The sequence below is a fragment of the Vipera ursinii genome (assembly GCF_947247035.1).
Source record: "Vipera ursinii genome assembly, chromosome: 1".
NCBI classification, from domain to species: domain Eukaryota; kingdom Metazoa; phylum Chordata; class Lepidosauria; order Squamata; family Viperidae; genus Vipera; species Vipera ursinii.
In genome coordinates, this window is record NC_139512.1 from 288,908,851 (window position 1) to 288,923,335 (window position 14,485).

At 40.0% G+C, this 14,485-nt stretch overlaps 1 protein-coding gene across 1 annotated transcript in view; it reads right to left on the reverse strand.

The window, feature by feature from the left end:
• PLD5 (phospholipase D family member 5) overlaps positions 1 to 10,594 on the reverse strand; it is a gene marked incomplete at both ends in the record, with an annotated part of 86,566 nt that extends 75,972 nt beyond the window's left edge. The window contains one exon of the mRNA XM_083349929.1: positions 10,406 to 10,594. Within this exon, the coding sequence (XP_083206055.1) occupies positions 10,406 to 10,594 (189 nt within the window). The remainder of the gene's footprint in view (positions 1 to 10,405) is intronic.
• Between the last annotated feature and the right edge of the window lie 3,891 nt (positions 10,595 to 14,485).

Sequence of the window (14,485 nt, forward strand, 5' to 3'; positions counted from 1 at the left end):
GGAAGTAAATATTAATTTTTAGTACAAGACAGAATAGAATAGAATAGAATAGAATAGAATAGAATAGAATAGAATAGAATAGAATAGAATAGAATAGAATAGAATAGAAAGAATGGAATGGAATGGAATGGAATGGAATGGAGCTGGAAGGACCTTGGAGGTCTTCTAGTCCAGCCCCTTGCTCAAGATCATCCATGTGTTTGAATTCCCTGGTCTTCGTCTGCCATTAACATACCACGCTTTGAGTTCAGACATCAATAATCTTTGATTTTGGCTGGAAATACTCTGGAAGCCCAGCCACTACGGCATATAGATCATAGATTATTGGAATATATGAATCCAGGCAGTGGGTCTCATTTTCCACTCCGCTGCTCTTTCCTTTAGCATGTATTGTCCTTGCAAAGAGATTGTTTCACTTACACAAGTCATACAAACACTTTCTGCTTATTTATTTGAAGAGATTTATATAGCGTCTTTCACTGCTAATTCTAGGCTGAGTTACAAAAGAAGCCGGTTGGGTAGAGCACATTTAATAAACCATGCCTAAAATATATTTCAGGTAAGGAAATACCAACATGCAGTGTTGTTGTCATCTTGTGCTGACTATTGCTTTTCATAAATTTAACTAAAGAAATCAGTTGACCATATTGTGATTGATGCTAAAACGTTTAGAAGAGTGAAGTTGTTGCTGTAATGTTTGTTTTTATAGTTATTCTTCATTTTCTACTGGGTAAACTGAGATGACACAAAATGCAATCAGCGAGCACCTTTTCTTCCTTCACTAGTGATCTTGTTACTTTATTAAGTGATGCTTTTCTTTTAACTTTACTGCAAAGTACAATTTGAAGATATAATAAAAGAATTGTGACTATATTAAGATGGCATTTGTGTATCAGCTGTTAATTATCATGGGACTATTAGATCAACTATAATAATCTCTACTATTGTCTGAAAATCAGAAAGTAAACAAACTGTACTCTATACTAATTACAAAATTATGATAAAGCATGGATGCATAGCCTTTGCAAGACAACATGACACAAATTTATTGCTCATTTCATATACTGCTTTACCTGATTATAACTTTTCGTACAGGAGTCTGTTGAAGTGGAATAAAAATGAAATAAAAGCAGAAGCACTCTTTATATGCTTTAATATTTTTGTGTCAATAATTTGATAAGGATTCTGATCTTATATCCATCAGAATAATAAGCTACCAGCTTTTGGAGGAAGAAATGGCAGACTGGAGAGACTTCTATGAAAAGTCACAACCATGGAGAAGAATGAAGGTTTCATTGGACATACAAAAGAAAAACCAAAGGGAAATTACAATAAAGCAAGAGAATGATGTGGATAATTCTTTCGTATTGAATTTACAAAAGGTTTGCTAAAGCTTGGATGAATCCTGTGAGAAGGAATAAAAAAGAAATGAAAAATTATTCAACATTAATTAAATGGAGTAGAGATTAAGACTGATAGAAGTAAAAGGAAGGAATACAAATTTGGTTTATTTGATCAACTTTGCTATTTCTGGCAAACCTTAATGGCCTTTTGCTGATATCAAGACTGAAGTGACAATGCTTTATACCCTTGGGACATAGAATGAAGAAACCATTTGTTGCAAATTAAAAGGAGGTGAAAAGTTACTAAAATTGCTTATAGTTCTTGTGATGAAGGATGGAAATCACTTGTTTATAAATTTCTTATATTTTTCTTAGTATACATGAACATTATGAACATCTATTTCATATACCAGTAATACAAATGGAAAGACATTTTATGAAATATATGCATCCTGCACCATCATCTAGCACAGGGGTGTCAAACTGCTGGCCCATGGGCCAGATGTGTCATCCGGAAGCTGCGCCCACCCCATTGCCGGCAATGGAAAAACCATCCCGATATGTTGCGTGACATCACGTGATGTCTCAAGTTTGACATGTCTGATCTAGCATGCAGAAAATGACTGCTTCATTATATTCACTCTGGTAACTCACAAGTTATGCAGGCATGATTCACATTTAAACCACTGAGTTTTTGGTTTGGTTTTTCACAGACTCCTTCTTCAGAGCAAAGATTCATATAAAGGAAAGAGAATGATTTTTTTTCTTGCCTATCAACAATTACAACCTGGAGACAGCCTGAGGAGTTGCACACAGATCTGTGCTGAGCCATGTCACAGAATATGTGGGAAATACCCTTAAAGTCATCAAATCTACCAATCTGTACAGTGATGGAATCTACTATTACAGTATTCTCAACATCAGGGTGGGGAGGAATCCTAAAAAGACCACATTGCTATAGATGTTAAAGGTAAAGGTAAAGGTTCCCCCGCACATGCATGCTAGTTGTTTCCAACTCTAGGGGCCGGTGCTCATCTCCGTTTCAAAGCCGAAGAGCCAGCGCTTGTCCGAGGATGTCTATATGGTCATGTGGCCGGCATGACTAGATGCCAAAGGTGCACGGAACACTATTACCTTCCCACCGTAGTGGTCCCTATTTTTCTACTTGCATTTTTACATGCTTTCGAACTGCTAGGTTGGCAGAAGCTGGCCGACCTTCTGATCGACAAGCTCAGCGTCCTAACCCACTGAGCCACCGCCGTCCCTGCTATAGATGTTAGAACCATCTAAATCTAAAAACACTCCATCTTTAACTGCCAGCTTCAAAAATAGGGGAAAATCTGTTGGTCTTTGCACAACTTCATCTGGTTCACCAGTTGCAGCCTTTCCTAAATTGGAAGATCTTTCAGACAGACACTCATGGCCTAGTCTTGATTATTACAACATGCTCTACATGGAACTGCTCATAAAGACCACTTGGAAGCTTCAACTGGTCCAGAATGCAGCAACATGGGCAATGATAGACACACCTGGATGTGCCTATGTGACTACTTTACTTCAAAAGCTACCCTAATTGTCCGTTTGCTTCCAAGTGTGATTCACAGTGCTTGTTTCAACCTATACAGCCATACATGTACAGGACCTGGTTACTTGAGGGGCTTCCTATCTCTTTGGATGACTGCCTAGCCAATTCAATCTGACAGGTTTGGCATGCTGCTGGTTCTTTTAATCAGTGCCAACTATCAGCACCCCAGAACCATGCCTTTTCTGCCATAGCACCTGCCCTCTGGAATAGACTTTCCTCTGGAATACGAGGGACTCTGTGACATTCTAGAGGGCCTCAAAAACTACTCTGGGCAAGTGTGGTTGCAGCCACTTGCTTGGTATGTAATATATGTTTTCTTGTTGCTGGCCAGATTCACCATCTTGCTTAATGTTTCCTATGCCAACTATTTATTTGTTATGTTGTGTTTAGATTGTGAGCTGCTCAAGTAAGATAAATAAATTCAACCTTCCTTTTCTATGTACGTTAGCTTTATTTTATTTACAAAATTTATTAGTAACTCATCTTGCCACACGGTAACTCTGGGCAGCTTGTAATATTAAAAGATAAAACTGTATAATAATATAAATACAATACTATAAAATCAACCTAGCTAAAAAGATGGGGGGATATGATGAGGAAGGGAAGAGGATGAGATCTCTTGTTAATCAATTAACCACCCCCAAAATGAAGCCCCTCCGTTAGTGCCCCAAGCCAACTGGTAGAGCCGGGTCTTTAAGGTCAAGAGGGTTGACGCTGATCTCACTTCAGGAGGTAAGATGTTCCAGAGGGCAGGTGCAATGGCAGAGAAGGGTCTTCAGTTTAGCTGAAAGGTCCTGTCACCTACAAGGGTTTACTAAGCAACACCTATTTTGTTCTTATTGGTATGGCATGCGACTGTACTCTCTGTAGCTTATATTTTACAAGTTTCCAACTCTCCTGCATTTCTTTGCTCTGGAAGCTTTCTGCCCATGGAATCCTTAGTATTTCTTTAACATTGTTAAAATTGGTTCTTCTGCATCCAATGTGCACATATATTTATGCTAAAAATTCTCTTTTTGTAATTTCTTATTTCCCAAGATGACATGGCAGGTCCTTCCAAAGTTTCCAAGGCTTTTGTCTTTTCCACCACATTTCCCTATTATTTGGAATCAGATCTAGGACACCCAATCCCTTGTCTCATCTTGAAACCTCTTTAAAAATGAAGCAGCATATTATTGCTCTTTCCAGGTGAAAAAAATCTGCTTGTCCTAATTACCTAAAGATAAAACTCACTATATTTGCAGCTAAGAAGACAACTAAGTGCTGTAAGCAATCAGAAATGAGGCTATATTTTTGAGGGAGCAAGTAGTTGCACTAGACGTTCTGGTATGTTTCTGTGCTCATTATTTCTTGAAACCTTTTTCACGATCAAACTGAAAAAGCTTATTAAACGGGCAGAGACAATTATCCTAGAGGCATCCAGATATGCATACATACAGTAATTCTTACTTACTTACTACTGACTGACTGAGTGACTGAGTGATTCAAGTCAGTCCAACTCTGGTAAATAGTTTCTCTCCTCTTCCCCACCACTTTGTTATCATTGCCATTACTCAGCCCCTCACCCAGAGAACCCCAATATTCCTTACAATTTCTACTCATCCCTCACATCTCATATTCCATGCAACTTGATCTAAATTAAACTCTCATGTTCCCCATGTCATTAGAAAACAAAGGTTCTCCATCTTGGTCTATATTATCTCATTTTGCCTTTTCTTTTATCTCATTTTGCTTCCTGAGTCTCTTCATTGTTGAATTCTTCCTCAAAACCATTAAAATATTCATAAGCTTATCTGGCAGTTTGATCGTAACGAATAGTAAACAGGCAGTTTTCAGCTTTAGATACATATGTTCACGCATTACTTTGCACATTTGAGTCATTTAAATGAAGTATGGTTTCATTTTATTTTCTCTCTGTGTGTCTCTGTTGGTTGTCTTTGTTGTATACCACAACTGAACATAATTAAAAATTTGATAAATAAAATAAAAATCAGATGAATAATTTGGGAACAGCAGTCATCCAAGCCCTTACAGAGCACATATGAGATTTAGAAAGCAAAGAAATAAGGAACGGGAAGAGTCCCATTATATGAGCTGTAGTATGTTCATGCAATAGGGGTTGTAGTCCCTGGACCATTAATATTGCATATTTTAATCTCATAATTGTTATTATCAGTACTGTAGATTACTATGAAAAAGTTACATAATTTTATTTCATAGATTATTGCCTAATTCCTAATGGTTAAACTTCAAGTATTTCTTGAATATTTGATCAGGACAGAAGAGGAATTCAATAACTGCAAATAATTCCATAATACCTTTGTGTACATAGACATATAGTTTTCAAATATATCATAAACTTGTATGTACTTGTGACAAAATTGAAAGATCAATATATATTCAGCAGTATATACTGGTTAAGCTAAAGGGTATCAACTCACCACATCTTCCCAATAACCTAAGAATAACACAGTATTTCTCACCTACTTTTTCCAGCTCATTTACTTTAAAGGTATTCTTTGTGATAGTTAAAATGTGAAATTGCAAGAGACTGAAGCATAAAGTATATCAATGTTTAAAGCGATATATAAATAAATTTGCAAATATCTATGAACTCAGGGAACCATAATAATTGCTCCTCAGAGCTACTGCAGGACTCCAACTCTGTACCCATGAAATCCTAAAACTAGCACTGTGCTATAGAATAAAACAGTATATCTCAGCATTTCTCACAGTTTTAACATGCAAGGGTGCTGCAGGAAAATGAATGGGGAGTTGCAAAATACATCTTCTTGGTAAGTCCTGTGGAGTCATAGAAGAAAACCTGGCACTGATTTAGATAAATAAAACAAAGCAAAACATCCCCTTCCCTTAATTAACTTTCTAGAGATTTGAGAAACAACTCTGTCTGATCAGCTATGCCAAGGAATGTTGATAAAATGAGGAGATAATATTAAAAGACAAGCATAGGCTCTGGGAACCAAGGCCAATTTAGCATAAACTGATTACACAGCAACTTATGGAATGTCCTCTGTATTCTTTCAGTACACTATTCTTTTTGTAATTCCACTCTGTTACCTCATAGAATCCACTCCATATCCGATCTCACTGATACTTAAGCTGCTCCTATATCCAATCGATTATATTTAATTATTTTGCTATATCCAATCAGAAGCTATTCTAATTTACATAATTATCTGTATAAAGATTGCATCCTCACCACTTTACGTTGCTTCTACTGCCTCCAGTAACATAATTAACAATTTGAGCTTCAATAAATTCTTGGGAAATTTATGTGAGAGATTTTTTTCTCTTACAGAGTAAGCAAGCTTGTGCTTCTCTGAAAAGCAGTTCCCCAAGTCTTATACAAAGCCGAAATGTTATTCTTCTTGTAGTTGCTGCTATTGTTGTCAAACACATTGTATATGTTTACAAGGCAAAATAATCATGTCTTGATGGCATATGGCTGCTATACAATGCTCTGACCGTCTGATTTGATACTTATCCAGAGGAACAGCAGGAACTGGAGATTAGATGAAGGCAGCATCTTAAATACATTTGCCTATAAAACTATGGGGCATCTTCTTGCCGTGGTTAGGGAAAAAACCTATAGATAAATTCTAAGAGGCCTTATTTAAAGCAAGAGACAATGTTATATCTGTTGCACGCAGCAGCCCAATTAAAGGAATCTTCTCTTTTTACAGTACTCTTTTTCTTATTTGGGGGAGTAAAATAACAGTATGCAAGGAAAGGATGAATGAAGCATAATAAGATTTCCCCATCCATTAAAAAAATAAATATTGGATTCAGAGTTGCCACTGTTTTTCTTTTGTCTCAAAAATGACTAATACCAGAACTAATTTCTAAAAACCCAGTAAAACATGTTTTAACTTGAAAATATGACAACTCTGTATCTACAAGAACACCGCACACAGGAAAAGGAGGGAAATCAGACTGTAATATTTCAACCACACTAAGTAAGTCAAGGAATACATATCAACACTGATGTTACAAACAATGTTGCCCCTTCTGTTAATGCTATTCTATTAATCTAATATTGTTTTTCCTACTATCACTGTTTAATTACAATATCTGATGAAGTGTGCTCGGTTTGGTTCTTGTATTCATCCAGCAGAAGGAAGGCAGATAACTCATATACAGAGATGGCTTTAATTCCAAATCAGATTGCCCAATCTAAACTCAACAATAAACCTTTTAAGGGGATTTCATGCTGAACCACCATTCCTGCTGCCATCAATTACTACATTTCATGTGAACTTCCAAAAAATGCATTATATTGCAATGTATGTATTACTAGGTTGCATATTCATTGTGCGTGTGTATTGGTTCAGATTATTTTTTTACATTTTACACTATTTTAAAAAGTTTAAACATTGGAATGTTTAAAATGTTTTAAATATAAATAAAATAAAAAGTTGCTATAAAGCAGAAGTAGATGCACTCCAATTTTTTTCTCTTTCTTTCAGTTCTTAATCACACAGCCACTCTGGCAAACGGCAAGAGTTTGTGGAATTTGTACCCCAAAATATTTGGAATATATCAAGTTGCCTATGCCTGAAAGCAGATTGTCAGTTACAAAAGCATCAGTTATAAATGCCAAAACATATGCACGTTGTGAAACAACCTACAGGAAGGTTTGTACATTCTTTATGAGAGACTATCTAAATCCTCTAGATTTATGCTTACCCATTTTTTCCCATTTCAGAAATACATATATATAGAATATGCTCCGCAAATAAACAAATGGAGTTATCACTGAATTCAAATGGCCATGACCATTATGCAGACAGAATTACACCCTTAATAAAAAAAAATCCAGTCACATGAATATCCCGGTTTGTGTGTATTTATTCACCTTAATTCACTGCCATATTCAATTTCTTTCAATAAGTAATCATCTTGCCAAGGCTAAAGACATACAGTATATATGTGTTTTAAACCAAACACAATTACAGTTACCTAGTTCTTTTTTATTGTTTGGGTTAGTAAATATGCTGCATTTAGTTAAAACACTGATGCATAACAAAAAGTAATTGATGTACTGTCCAAACTTAAAGCAAAGTCAGTAACTTTGCTTTAATCTGCTATCTAAAACCCTTGTTGAATCAAGATATATACAAATTGTTATAAGGCTGCTGAGGACATTTCAAGAGTTTCACTTCCCACTGTTGATCATTCTGCTGTAGTATAAATTACTAAAATGCAATCCATATTTGGGCATGGATACCTATTGTATTTTACTGATACTTATTTTTGTTCAGATTCCTTTCTTAAATAAATAGTGGTATAAAATATTGTAGGAATGCAAGGCTTTCACCATTCCAGTTACTGCACCTTTGCCTGTATTTTAGATTACATCACTTGGCACTAGTTCATGTACTGTAGCTGTACAGAAAAGTCAGTATATTTTATTTATTTATTTATTTATTTTATTTATTTAGTTGCATTTGTATACCGCCCTTTCCCTGAGGACACAGGGCGGTTTACAGGGAATTAAAAAATCCAACATACAAAAGTTAAAACCATATTAAAAAATATTAAATTAACCCTGTACATAATTTAAAACCCAATTAAAAAATTTCTCCTCAGCCTGGGCCCGAGAGCTCAAAGAGCCAGGTCTTCAGGCCCCGGCGGAATGATCGGAGGTCGGGGGCAGTTCTCAGCTCCACCGGCAGCTGGTTCCAGAGGGCAGGCGCTCCCACTGAGAAGGCCCTATCCCTGGGTGTCACCTGCCGGCAATCTCTCACCGGCGGAACCCTGAGCAGACCCTCCCTGTGGGAGCGCACTGGGCGAAGGGCGTTTGATGCTGGCAGCAGGTGTTCCCTCAAATATTTTGCTACAGTGATTTCTTTCAAGGAACTAGCTTGCGTTAACAGCACTTTATTGTTCATATATTGCATATAAGGTACACAGGGACTCTCTATTTCACCTTATTTTGAGCAGTGTACAGCATCCCCTTAAGCAAGCCTGCTGCATTGTAAAACTTAAACCGTTTCCTTGCTTCCTAACATGCATGCAACAAACTTCGCATTAGAATTAAACTCCTTTTCTTTCTACAAGTATATACTTAACCTAATATCAAAATCAAAATATGCTGTTCCATTATTCATACAACTCATTAATGTCATAAACTACACAAGAACATGACAGTCCATTGCTCTAAAACCTCTGAACTACAGAAATATTTCAAAGTACCTTAAACCCAGCATTAAAATATGCATTGCAGCCAACCATAGCTTCAATGGTTTCCTGGTCCCCAAACTCCTTATTTAACATTATTCCTGCAGGAATTGAAAGTGCAATGAAATTTACTTTGCACAACTTTACATAGTCTTGTAAGAAATATATCTAGAAAAAATATATCTAGAATACAGCAAGTTCTAAATAAAAAATAAAGGACACAAATCAAAAACAGCTACATCTAGATTCTAAATCATCATAACACTGCAGGATGCATTCAACTGGAGAAGTGTTCTACAAGCTTCCAGTTTCCATAACCTCTAAGCAATTAGATGCCTTCATGGGACATGGATGTGAAAAGTGGTTTGCAGCAGATAGCGGCTTGTTTGTTTGTTTTTAAAAAAAGGAGATGAAGCATATAATATGAAAACAGAAAGCTATTTGCACTTCTGGGGGACTGAACCTAACCTAACTATTCGGGCATCAAAATACTGGGCAAACTATACTACATCACATGCAATCCTATATATTTTTTATTCGGAAGTAAATCCATGTGGGACCTGCTCCCAAATCAGTATACGTGGGATTGCCATTTAACTGCTGTCCCTAGATGCCATGTTTTTTGACTCGACTCTTGATATTCTCAGGGAATATCAACCTATGTTGGTGGAGCAGTGGGCTAATGCCTCCTTAAGTAACACCAGCTGCCTGCAATTAGTGCAGGTTCGCATCCCACCAGGCTCAAGGTTGACTCAGCCTTCCATCCTTCCGAGGTAGGTAAAATGAGGACCCAGATTGTTGGGGGCAATTAAGCTGACTTTGTAATAATGCCGCTTGGGGTGTGTGTGAAAGCCCTAATAAGCAGGCATATACATAGAATGAAGGCTACTGCTAAGCTTGTAAGCCGCCCTGAGTCTTCGGAGAAGGGCGGGATATAAATGGAATTAAAATAAAATAAATAAAAATAAAATAAATGTTGAGAGGTGAGGGTTGATATCGTTGGTCTTGTGCCATATCGAAGTAAAGCTAGTCTCCCATCGGAGTCGAGCTCGACTCCTGGTGACTTCACGAGCACGTCCCGGGTGCAGAATTCTCACTCAGCCCCAAATGCTGCAAGTCGTCCAAGAAGTTTCCGCTCCAGCTCAGCTTCCGCACCTGTAAAATGGGTCTCGATACACCTGCCTGGCGGGCTTATGGAAAGAAGGATCCAAAAGGCAACGGCAGTCTGGTCAAAGCGCCTGAGGAGAAGAGCAACAACAACAAAAAAGTGGCTTACATGCTCGAGTTTGTCTTTCCTTCTCAGCCAGACGCTGGCACTGTAGTCCTGCTGCTTGACGGCGCTGTAGAAGTTGGAGCCCACGCGGGTCAGGCTGGGCGAGGGTTCCCGGGGTCTGCTCTTCAGCTTCATCTGCTCGAAGCCCTCGGGGCGGGTGGAGGAGGCGAGCCACTCGCTCCCGCCTTCCATCTTGACATGACAAGGCAAAGTCCACGGCGGACCCAAAGGAGACACCGGGCGGCGAGCGGCGAGGAAGGCGGCGAGCGCGGGGCTGGGTTTAGGAACAAAGCGCCGACGACGAAGCGTGTGGGGGGGGGAGGGGGGGTGTGGACACCCGACGGAGGCAAACGGCCGACCGGCAGGAGGGAGACGGCGCACCCGAGCGCCCGGCGGGGAAGACGAGGCGGAGGGAGCCCTAGCAGGGGGCAGGAGCCTCTGGCCCCCGCCGAGCTGCAGCTCGCTGCCAACGCAGCGGCCCCGACCCGCTCTTTGCGGCACTGGCTGCTGACAGGAGCTCGAGCGGCTGAGGGGAAAGCTGAGAGCGGCCACGCACGTTCTCGGGCGGGCGGGCAGGAAAGAAAGGAGGGAGGGGCCGAGGCAGGAGGAGGAGGGGAGGGAGGAACCACGGGAAGCTGAGGGGCGCGCGCCCCCCTCCCATCCCACGGATTCCACCAGCCCGCAGGTTGGTGCAATGGCGGGGCTTCGTCCTTCGCGTCCGTCCCGCGCCTCCGCTGCCTTCTCTGCGGCCGTCCGCGGCTGAGGCGGAGAAGAAGGGGAAGGGGAAAAAAAAAAACTTCTGGCCGCCGCCGCCGCCATTCGAACCGGCCGAGCACCTGGCGTTAGAAATGCCCTTCCAACGGCTCGTGCTCGAGCGGGAGGCACCAGCAGGTGCGACGGGCGGCTCGGCATCAACTGGTTTCCAATCCAAAGTTGGCCAATGCTTGTGTATCCGCGCACCCTCACGTGTACACACACACACACACACACACACACACACACACACACACACCCCGCTCGGACCCTGGGTGAAAAGTTGAGCAGTGGGGAGCCGGACCGTGGCCGAGCGTTGGCCAGGGCAGCCCTAGGAAGATGCAGGCTGAGCGCCGAGCGATGGACTCGGATGGGACTTGGTTAAGTTGAGGGCCTTTTGTCAAACTGCTCGCTTGCCAACCTCTCCGCCCTTCTTGAATCCGCAGAAAACTCCACTTGGCAGGAAATAAGGCCGATCCCCCTCCTGACTTTACGGCCACTGTTTCAAGTCACTACGTTCGCTGGAATTCTCTGTAAAACCGTAAAACATAAAAACTTAACGGATTATGCGTGCCTTGAGGCTGTCCTTGAACGGTCTCCGTAAGAGGGGAAATACTGTGACGTTGTAGAGTGATGGGTGATTTAATCCGAACTCACAGCAGGATTACCCTGCTTTGGCTGTAGTCAGGTGCTCATCAACAGCATTAAGTGATCGTGGATTTGCCTTGAGATGTCAATATTAGCCCCTTTGCCTTGACAACCTCTACTCTGAGGTAAGATGCTCCAGGACTTGGCCCTTTCCTTCTTACTGGGGGCATCATCTCCACCCCAGGAAAAAAGATGTGATGAAAGTGCTGCTGTCCCAGTGGCCGGAGGCTGAGTTTCAATAGGGTGAGACAGGCTTAGGTTTAACAAGATGGACTGGTTATAGATTTAGAAACCAGAATAACAGAGTTGGAAGGAACCTTAGAGGTCTTCTAGTCCAACTCCCTGCTCAATCAGGAGATCCTATATCATTCCAGACAAGTGGCTGTCCAATCTCTTCTTAAAAACCTCCAGTGTTGGAGAACCCACAACTTCTGAAAGGAAGCAGTTCCATTGATTGTTTTAACTGTCAATAAATTTGTCCTTATTTCTAAGGTGGTTCTCTCCTTAATTAGCTTCCATCCATTGCTTCCTCTTCTGCCTTCAGGTGCCCTGGACAATAGATTCACACACACACATATACATCTTCTTCTTCTTCTTTGTGGCAGCCCCTGAGATACTGGAACACTCTTATACGGTCACTATATAAGTGACCCTTCTTTTTATTAAACTAAATCAAACCAATTGATTCTGGCAGAAGGAAGGAGTTGCAATATCCAGGTTGATCAGGTTCTTGGTCTGCAAGTTTCCTGGAGTAACAAGTGATCTCAGAAGAACAGACTAATACCTTTGCATAATTTCATTTGGTAAACCAATTGTGGCCACACGTGCTCTTATGCAGGAGTCTTCAAACATGGCCCTTTTATGACTTGTGGACTTCAACTCCCAGAATCCACCAGTGGATTTTTCCTAGCCTGAATCGTTAGTGTCATATCTTCACCTTTTTCATGTTTGCATAACTGTTCTGTCTGGCTTGAGAATCCATTACTTCCCACCTTGCCGACATCGTCCCTTATATCACCTCACTGTTTATTCTTCCCCTCTCTTTCTCCAGATGTGGGAAAATAGAGAGCATTATGTCCCACCTTCCATTTCCATTTCTTCATCAAATTGAACTCACAAAGTCTTCTCACCTTCATATTCTGTAACCCTCCCTATAGGCAGGAGCCTATAATCTTTGAGGGTGATGGGTAGAGTGGTTTTCCATTTCTTCCTCAATTGGAATTGAAAGATCTTTCACTTTGTATCCCATCCTTTCCACAATCATATGCAAAACTTTATTAAAGTTTGCTCATTGGATAGGAAAGAGGCATCAAGGGGAATATCAAAGACTTTAGCCTTGGGTCCTCTGCTCTTCCATATGTCATTAAAGATTTGGAAATATAAGTGGAAACAAAGCTTGTCAGATTTGCTAATGTTACATAAATGGGATGTGATAGATAATAATCTAGAAGATAAAAGTCAATGATCTTGAGAGGCTGAAGAAATAGATGGAACTAACTGAATGCAATTAAACAGAAAAATGCAAAATTTTTATCAAATGTTTCTCCTCTTGCCCTCTCATATAGTATGGAGAATGCCTCGCTTGGTAATAGCATTTGCAAAAATAGTGTATTAGGAATAGTAGGTTAATTGCAAGCTGAATATGGGCCACCAATGTGATGTGAAAAGAAGGGAAATGTAATTTCAGGCTGCATCAACAGAATTTCCAAATCATGGGAACTAATTATTACATTTAACCATGAGCAAAGATGACTAAGCGATGATAGATAGATAGATAGATAGATAGATAGATAGATAGATAGATAGATAGATAAACAGAAAGACAGACAAATATCTTCATATTCCTGAAAGAATGTTATGTGGAATATCAAGACCAATTCTCTATTGTTCAAGAGTACAGGATACAGAATAATAGATTCAAGTTATGTGAAATCACATTCCAACTGAATGCTAGAAAAGAAAATCTTAAGAGCAATTTGAGAATGGAATTACTTACACAGTGAGGGAGCAGGCTCAAGGTCATTGGATGTGTGCAAATGGAGGCATCTGTCTTAGATATTTTAATTTGAATTCTTCATTGCTTGATAGGCCAAATTGCCTCTTCCACCTCTATGATTCCAACAAAGAAACATGTATCTACTAAGTGGGGAAGAAGAAAGATGTTTTGAATTAGTATAATTCTGAAATGGTATGTGTGGCATCTTTCCCTATAAACGTGGTAGTCCCGGGTTTGTTTACTGTGCTGTCCTAAGAATAATGGAGATGTGGAACTGGGCTTATTTATTGCTTATTTACCATTTTTTTCACTTCCCCACCCACTGCCCATACCTTGTGAAGTAAGAGAAGTGATTGCTCAACAATCAGCCAGTTTCAACCACCCCACTTGCTACTTGTTCAATTATGGCAGTTTCTGCCTCACTTTTCTCTAGTGCTATTTCTTCCCATATATTTATTTCACAATATTTTGAACTGGTGAGATGCTGAAATGAAATGCGGGAGGAAAGTCTGATGAATCAGCCTAGCAAAACCAAGAGAGGGTCCTGGAATATCAGTCCCTCTTCATTTGTCCTACAATTTTCAAATTGGTGGGTGTTTCTGATATTAATCATAGGATGACCAGAGATCACTGCAAGAAAAGAAAACCACTCAGTCATTTTGCCTACAATAGCTGACATGGTCACA